This window comes from Cephus cinctus, unplaced genomic scaffold, assembly GCF_000341935.2.
Source record: "Cephus cinctus unplaced genomic scaffold, Ccin1 Ccin1_scaffold0885, whole genome shotgun sequence".
Classification (NCBI taxonomy): domain Eukaryota; kingdom Metazoa; phylum Arthropoda; class Insecta; order Hymenoptera; family Cephidae; genus Cephus; species Cephus cinctus.
The window spans coordinates 63,930-72,291 of record NW_014333464.1 but is presented as its reverse complement, the minus strand read 5'-3'; the positions used below and the strand labels follow the sequence as shown (position 1 = coordinate 72,291).

Here is an 8,362-nt window from a genome sequence, read left to right as displayed (position 1 = left end):
GAGAATATCGACTTTCACCGGTGTAAGTCAGAAATAAGGGTATTTAGCTAATACTTCGAACATACACCAAGCGAGTATGTGAATGTTGACATTCACCGGTGAAAGTCGACATTCTTCAGATTTCGGTCTTTCACGGTAACATATACACCGAATAATTTAAAACGACTTAATCCATTTAGTCAAGTTTATAATCACCAATACGGAGCAAGAATTATACGGCTGTTTCTACGGTTGAACATTTCTTGCTACTCTAAAAATTTTATATATTAACGTTTCTTAGTTTTCTTCTTATGTCCTTGTTTTGTAATCAAAATACGAATATACAATTTAATTCTATATGGCAGCGTTAAAAATATTCCCATTCATTCAAGAATATATTTCTTGTACGGTTGTACACGAAGTAATTTGTGAGCGATCTCTTGGTCTGAAAACACAGTTTGTGTTTTTGTATCGTTCTGCAGCGTACTTATATTTGGCGCCGTATCGAGTGTCACATAGACCGGAGTTGATCGGAGTGTTGGGCAATGGCCAAGATTCATCGTGAGGAAACGAGGCGGATCGTGTTCTTTTGTAAATGAAACCACTCGCCCCACTTCGGCTATGGCTAGCTCATGCTTTAGGTAAAACGAAAACAGAACGTTACTTCATTATTAACGTCGTACCTACAATTCATTTGCTTTCGCATCTGTGAATGACAAAGCTTTCACCGTCACCTCTCATTTCGCGCCGTCTTGCTATGTTAAGGTTATGTTATACTGAAACCTTCATTACACTATTTATCGCGGTCCAACTGTCAAAATTCGAACATCTCAATGTGTGCTTTCAAATACTTGTTATGTCGTGTTACCTGTTTTATATTCGTTTATCATTTTTTTAAACTTTCGATCACTTCTATAACCTTTCGTGAATTAGTATTAATGCAGTGTTTACTTGAAATTTCTTGGAAAAATATTAATTATCAGTTTCGCTTTAAATAGAGTGGTAAATGATGCGATTAAAATTTGAATGGTTTTCTGAGAATTCAATGATAAACAGCATTTGGAAATATTCCTGGATTGTTAAAACCAAAGTAATATGCTTTTGTTTGTATAAATGTTGAATATGGTGGCAAGTTATTTAAGAGTATGATTTTTCCTTAAATCTTTAATTAGTCAAAGTATTGTTTAACATTTTTTTTTATTGATTTCCTTCAGATACGTTATAACTCTTTGTCTTTGACTTCACCTAATTTCTAGTGTTTCCTAAAATTGTCCCTTAAATGTATGTTGAGTGGGTGCATTATTACAGAAGTGAAGAGTTATTATTAAAAATAATTCTGATTGCATAAAAAAATCAACTTTTTTATTAGTGATTGATGATTCTCAAGATTTTAAAATATATAAATTTTAAAGTGTCAACCACCAGCTTAAACAATGTGTTTTCCATTAAATCTTGAAAGTTTATGAATTAATGAAACATGACAACAATGGGATTACTTACATTACAACATTACTTCAAATTTATATAAACCAATTTTTTAAAATATAAATACAATTATATTTATGTTTGATAAATTATATTTGTCAATTATACTGAGCCTTTTTAAATTTAAACTTTATAAATGTATTAAAATAGTATCTGAGAGTGAAATACTACAAAAATATCAGTTGTTTTTGGAGAGTAGAAGAACATATACACATATATTTGATAAAAAGTAATATTCATTCTAAGTGCATTCTAAATGCTTATAATATTCATTATAAGCATTTTCAAATAACTTTTAATTTTAATTTTTTTGGTTGTATGAAATTAATTCCAGATTTTTATGTGTATCCTACATTTTAATTGTATATTTTTTTTCTTTAAATTATAAAATAATAGACAAATAAATATTGCAAATACATGTTATGAAATTTTTAAGACAATGTACTATATTTTTAGCAATGTGGACGAGTATGGTTTTGAGCGGCCCAGTAATTTTGATTATGAAACTTATGAAGAATTCATGTCAGAGTACCTTAAAGTATTGGCAAAACGGGCTAAGAAATGGTCTAATATTATCGGAGAGGGAAAATCGTTGCAGCGCAGTATCACAATTAAACGATATGTACGTAAAGGAATTCCAGGGGAACACAGGGGAATGGTAATTTATATCAATTATTTATTTTTTATTTATAATTCTTCTTTAATGTTTATTGTATTTTCTATACCTTCTATTAAATATATTTTCTTCATAATATAAAGTGTAAACAAACATGTCTTACCGATGACAGTTTTGAAGCCAAAATTGATTAAGATTGTACAGTTATTTGCAGTTTTATTATACCATAATTATTGAAGTTTAATAGATTATAGCATAAAATAAAATATCCTGATAATTTAATTTGCAAAATATTGCATACAAAGTGTTCCTCTTGAAAAATTGATGGCACAAAAGTATATGCACTTGCACAAGATTCATACAAATATTAAATCACTTTTTGCTATTTGTATCATGCAACCAATTATTATTAAATTGAAATAAAAATAATTTACATGTGGCAATGAGATTCCATTTCATATTTCAAATTAGGACTCATACAAAAGTTTACATGTTTTATTGGACTTCCTCGTTTTTCTAATTGTCACTTTGTCCTGGTCTTTTTTTTTAAAGAAGAGTTAAGTTCTATGTTTCATCAGAAGCATTGTGAAAATTAAATCATCTTTGGAAATTTTTAGGAACTCTATCACGATGTAGGTGTGTTACGTAAATTCTTGATAAAAAGTGTGCGCGATTGTCAAATGTTAATCAACTCTGGTCGTTTATTAGAAGAAACTTTTTTTCGTTGCATAATGTACAGAAATGCTTGACTTTCTCTCTATAATTGATTCATATCAACCAGAAAATCGTTTATTTCGAAAAACCGTTAAGTAATTAGATTGAGGGAAATGTTCATTTCGTAGAACAATTGATTATTTATCATCGTTTAAGATCAATTATGTAAAAATGTTATTAACAGTTGCTCAATTAACATTCTTCAATGAGCATTAATTAATAAATTGCTGAAACATAATATCTAAGTAATGAAATATTTACATAATTCCCAAGTATTACAACAGTTCAACAATGTTCAATACATATTTAATAATCAGCTTATTAATTTCTTGCTTTATACTATGAAGAAATTTGTTATAAATAATATTTCTATAAAGATGAACTAAGCTCAATCAGTTTTTTAATAATAGAAGAAGTATAAGATTACAATAAAAAAATAATGATCCTTCATTTATTTAGATAATTACTGCTTGTTTCACGTATAATGAGCTAAACAAATATACTACCATACTATATCCTTCCACAACAATGTACACTTTGAAGTGCAGAAAATATATTTTTTAGAGATTCAAAATTCATCTTGATCCTTTATACAATTTATAGTCATTAGCAAAATCAAAGATTTAAGTATTATTGAATAAAATTATATTACATTCCATAATTGGACTTTTAATGTACGAAATTCATCACAGGTTTGGTTATCAGTCAGTGGTGGAGAAGACTTGAAGAATGCCTCACCAGACCTCTATCAAAGATTACTAAATGGTCCGCACAATAGAGAAGTAGCCGACATAATAAAGACGGATCTGCCACGTACATTTCCTGATAATATCTTCTTCAACAATACAGAAAACCATCAACATCAACTGTATAATGTATTATTGGCTTTTGCACATCAGAATAAAACAGTTGGGTACTGTCAGGTAAATTATCCGACTCATTGCTTCAGATTCAAAGTACTAATGACTAATATAATATTTAATAGCGCTTGAGTATTATTATTGTTTGATATATTATATATATTATAGGGATTAAACTACATAGCAGGATTATTGTTACTTGTGACTAAGAACGAGGAGACTGCTTTTTGGTTACTGAAAATGCTAATTGAAAAAATTCTGCCGGAATATTACACACCAACAATGGACGGCCTTCTCACAGATATTGACGTACTGGCTGAACTAGTTAGGTAATTCGATACTACTGAGATTTAATATTCTTACAAATTTAGTTAGTTATTTAAGGCTAAAGGAATAAAATATTATAGCTTCGTGTTATTGTTTGTATATAAATAAGAGAAATAAATAATTAAAGTATTTTCATTATTTATTTTAGGATGAAAATGCCGGATGTTTATCAGCATGTTACAAACTTGGGGTTACCCTGGGCAGTGATAACTACAAAGTGGTTTGTATGTCTTTTTGCAGAAGTGCTTCCAATTGAAGTAAGTCGATCCAAATTCATAGACTATTCAGAAGTTTAAGTTCGGAGATCTAATGCTTTGATTCTTATTTTCTAGACAACTTTGAGAATATGGGATTGCCTCTTCTATGAAGGTAGTAAAATCATTTTTAGAGTGGGATTGACTTTAATAAAACGGAACAAAGAAAACTTATTATCCTGCCGTGACTTTACACTCCTCGCTGAATGTTTTAAAGAAATTACAAAAGACAGCATTGTCGTGCAGTGCCACGATTTCATGCAGGTAATTTAACAAAAATATAACATACTGTTATACTTTTTTTTTCATCGCATAAATCAGGTTTATATGAGAAATCATTTTCTGGACATCAAAATAACGTTCCATGTTATACTTTTAGAGCATTTTTAAAGTTCCTGGGTCATTGCCAGGCAATACGATAGCAAAGCTGAGGTCTCGGATAGCAGAAGATCGCGCCCGACAGAAACAAGTGAAATCCATACGGTAGTACACATCAGAAGAAATACGAATGATCCCACCGGACCTCATCTAGTCAATCGATATAACGTACAAGCGTCCCGTTACTATACAAGGACCTAACAGTAAATTTGAAACGAAACAATGTGGTATAGCAGCACCACCGATCTGGTGCATCGAACAAATGGATAGAACAAAAAAGTTATGAAATAATCAGTATTAAGTATTATCCTTTTCCGACGGTAATAAAACAAAAAAATGATCCGTTTGCGAATGCTCACACTCGTTTTGTTTACTTTGGCAGGCCTAAGAAAGAAAGTCGAGTGGGTTTTTAGGCACTGATTCACTTTAATACGTATATACATTACTCGTAAAACTACTTACATGAGAACAAAGAAGACGGTATCGATTGATAACTTATTTATACACTGTCTAAGACCAGTATTTATAGTCAATACTTTGTTCTAAGCATAATTTAAAGACGATCTTAAGTCATATTTTGCCATGTATTAAGCTGAGGTGTTTACAATCTTAGAACAGTGCTTTATCTCAAACACTGACTGTGAATATCGACCTTAACGGCATAAAATAGGCAAGTATGTACATCGAAATTTATTTCATAATTAACCATTGCTATGTTAATTAAACATTAATTCTATATTTCACTTTTCTAGTAAATCTTTTGCCTCATTAATTTTCGCTGCAATATATGGTGAACCACCACGATCAGGATGATTTGCAGACATCACTTTTTTAAAGTGTTCCTTTACTTTAACCTTATTTGCTGTTGGTGAAACCCCCAATATAAGACTTGCTTCACGACGAGTCATTTTAGGCTCAAAGCCACCTTTGTAATATCTGCTATTTGCTAGGGACTACAAATTGAAGACACATTCAATTTTTTAAAGAATATTAAAATTGAACTATTTCATTTTGGTTAAGTTTACCTGAGAATCTAGCCTTGGCATGCTTTTTACCGCTTCTGCTACTTTTTGTGAGAGGATGGGCATCGATCTGATTACATATCGACCAGCATAGCCAACGAGGGCGATGCCCAAGCCAGCAACTATTGCTGTGCTAGTCTAAAAGAAAATGTAACATTTGAACATAAATATTTACATTGAGATAATGCTACGATTTCATTAAAAACACTTGTTATAATTCGTTTGATACATTTACATAGCAAATATTTTGTAGGATCTTAATTATCTTTCTAGGTTAAGGGAGGAAATCATATACAATAATAGAGATTTGCTACAATACTTACGATATATTAATTGGAAATGTTTAGTTACATAAATATAAGAATAATATGTGACCTGTCATTCTGAGAAATTTGTACCTTGTGCACTCTCGGCATTATGGAGGTTAGGAATAACGTCAGTGGTTAATTTTCGATTTCTTGGAGTTAACAAAATGCTCGATACAAGTTATCTTCACATTCGTTTAAACAAAATTAAAAGAAATATAATTTATATCAGTTTCTAGAGTGTCTTACCATTTTAATAACTTTTGGAAGACAATCGTAGATTTGTTATTTCGAAACGTTTCTTAATGTGGAATTCTTAGATAATTGCTTTCTCAAAGATGAAATCAGACACTTGGGCATGATCCTCATCAATCCTCATACTGACGCTAGCGCTCGGACACAGGATTTTGGTTGGTGGAAGATGACGAATTTTATCCATCGACATATAGTACTGAACTGCTCATTGTAGCTACAGAAAGTGTAATCGAGAATGGAAAGAGAGAGCAAATCGTAAGGACCGTGCTGTCCTTCTCTTGGGCAGGAGCGAAATCAGGAATAAGGGAACCCCGCGCAGTAAAATATATGTTTCATGATGAACTTTATTTATATATTTTATAAGTTTAAGAATTGATTTAATCTTATGTTAATCATACAATTTAAGGTTATTTTTCCATTTTACTTGGTTGTGAAAGCTTATCGTATTGGACTCAAAATACAGGTCTCACGGTAGCCCAAACTTAACAAAGCAAATCACCATTTTTTTAGTAATATTGAATTTTGATAAACTCAACTACAATAAAGTAATCACGACAATTGAGATTTGATTCACGGAGGCTTTTGTCTCCATGATTCGACTGTAACAACGTACATACATTCTAGATGTGCGGAGTAATCTTTCACATGGTTCTTATTTTGCGTATTACAGTTCTGAACCCCTTCCATCCAATAGACCAATAGAAAAGGACAGAACGGTCCTTACGATTTGCTCTCTTTTTCTATTCCGGATTACACTTTCTGCAGCTACAGTGAGCAGTCCAGTACTATATGTATGTCGAACGGCTTGACACTACCCACACTACACAATGCGAATCTCTCCCATATACGTATTCTCACACACCATCCTATTCCGGAAAGAGCCCTCAAAATGGCGGAGCCAATCAGTAAGAGGCCCACCATTGGCCGGACTCTGACTAGAGGGACCACGGTCGTACATACAGGTCTTGCAACTCCCTTGGAAGGGGTAGTCTTCTTTTAGAAGCATTTTTCATTTCGCTTCATGACCACAAGAGGCGTTGCGATCAAGCGATCCGTTCCCATTTCTCTCTCCCACAGCCGATTGTAGAGTGAGATAGAGCTGGCACATCTCCTCATTGGAGGAGTCAGCCATAAGGAAAGGAAGGAAGAGTGAGATAGATAAGGGGCCCGTTCCTATTTTTCTCTCCCACAGCTGACTGTAGAGTGAGATAGATAAGGGGGTCGCTCGATCACAGCGACGCTTGTGACTAAAATTTAAAATGTGCCGTGCTTCAAAACCACGTGTACTCCCACCGCTGAAAATGGGGCGAGTTGCAAGACCTGTATGTAAGACCGTGAGAGGGACTCTACCACCTCAGTCCCTTTTATGTCTATTCGAGCGGCATTTTTTCAAAGAGTTTGAAATAGGGATCGCGTAGACTATATTATAAGCCAAGCCAAGATACATCTTAAATTTTCTTTCTAGGTGTTGACTTTACGCAGCCCAGGTAAAATTAAGAAAAAACAACAATGCGTATTTCTTTTACGTTTCGACCCTCATTGGGATCATCTTCAGAAAGGTTTTATTACTAGGTAAACATGTATGAACTGTTGAACAATCATTGGTTAGATTGTGTAAAAAATAGTAGGCCAAACCAACAAGAGTTTGTGTGTTACATGTAGAGGCAGTATTAGCCAAAAGTTAAAAAGAGCCATAGCTGATCTATTAACGGGTGCTTTCCATTTACATGACTTTTGTGTCGACTTGTGTCAACTCGTGTCGCCTCATGTCGACTCTCGAAAACGAATAAATAGAACACAGATACTCTCGTAAACTCACCACTCTAGCAGAGTCTTCCCGAGTCGACTTGTGTTGCCGACACACAGCGACACAAATCAAATGGAAAGCACTTTTGGCGACACAAGCCGACTTGTGTCAACTTGTGCCAGTAAATAGAAAGCACCCAACTATGGCTTTAGGTTTGGCCTACTATTTTTTACACAATCTAACCAATGATTGTTCAACAGTTCATACATGTTTACCTAGTAATAAAAAATTTCTGAAGATGACCCCAATGAGGGTCGAAACGTAAAAGAAATACACACTATCTTTTTTTCATAATTTTACGTGACTGCGTAAGGTCAACACCTGGAAAGAAAATTGATGATTAAAACCAGCCGACAATTT

At 33.1% G+C, this 8,362-nt stretch overlaps 2 protein-coding genes across 6 annotated transcripts; one reads left to right on the top strand and one right to left on the bottom strand.

The window, feature by feature from the left end:
• Positions 1 to 107: 107 nt before the first annotated feature.
• On the top strand, positions 108 to 5,020 carry LOC107271085 (growth hormone-regulated TBC protein 1-A). Of its 4 annotated transcripts, XR_001538512.2 has the most exons (8): positions 628 to 744; positions 1,921 to 2,122; positions 3,487 to 3,717; positions 3,823 to 3,983; positions 4,130 to 4,238; positions 4,314 to 4,499; positions 4,615 to 4,892; positions 4,996 to 5,020. XR_001538512.2 is itself a non-coding variant. In XM_015746687.2 (7 exons), exons 1-7 carry the CDS (start codon positions 601 to 603, stop codon positions 4,720 to 4,722), a joined length of 1,017 nt encoding a protein of 338 aa, XP_015602173.1. In that variant the 5' UTR covers positions 108 to 600; the 3' UTR covers positions 4,723 to 5,020. The 4 variants fall into 4 exon arrangements, 3 of the variants coding, with proteins under 3 accessions (XP_015602173.1, XP_015602172.1, XP_015602174.1); XM_015746687.2 differs by lacking the exon at positions 628 to 744 and adding an exon at positions 108 to 620 and having other exon boundaries at positions 4,615 to 5,020; XM_015746686.2 differs by having other exon boundaries at positions 4,615 to 5,020.
• LOC107271086 (mitochondrial import inner membrane translocase subunit TIM14) lies at positions 5,020 to 6,562 on the bottom strand. 2 transcript variants are annotated; one of them, XM_015746689.2, is made up of 3 exons: positions 6,034 to 6,183; positions 5,639 to 5,773; positions 5,020 to 5,566 (listed from the first exon to the last, which is right to left on the bottom strand). In XM_015746689.2, the coding sequence occupies exons 1-3, from the start codon at positions 6,049 to 6,051 to the stop codon at positions 5,354 to 5,356; spliced, it is 366 nt and encodes a 121-aa protein (XP_015602175.1). In that variant the 5' UTR covers positions 6,052 to 6,183; the 3' UTR covers positions 5,020 to 5,353. The 2 variants fall into 2 exon arrangements, with proteins under 2 accessions (XP_015602175.1, XP_015602177.1); XM_015746691.2 differs by lacking the exon at positions 6,034 to 6,183 and adding an exon at positions 6,190 to 6,562 and having other exon boundaries at positions 5,289 to 5,566.
• Between the last annotated feature and the right edge of the window lie 1,800 nt (positions 6,563 to 8,362).

Coding starts and splice junctions, on each gene's coding strand:
- LOC107271086 (XM_015746689.2), bottom strand. Junction 5,567..5,638: donor TGCCAAGGCTAGATTCTCAG/GTAAACTTAACC, acceptor TTCAATTTGTAG/TCCCTAGCAAATAGCAGATA.
- LOC107271085 (XM_015746686.2), top strand. CDS start 692: ATGACAAAGCTTTCACCGTCACCTCTCATTTCGCGCCGTCTTGCTATG. Junction 2,123..3,486: donor CAGGGGAACACAGGGGAATG/GTAATTTATATC, acceptor AATTCATCACAG/GTTTGGTTATCAGTCAGTGG. Junction 4,500..4,614: donor AGTGCCACGATTTCATGCAG/GTAATTTAACAA, acceptor TTATACTTTTAG/AGCATTTTTAAAGTTCCTGG.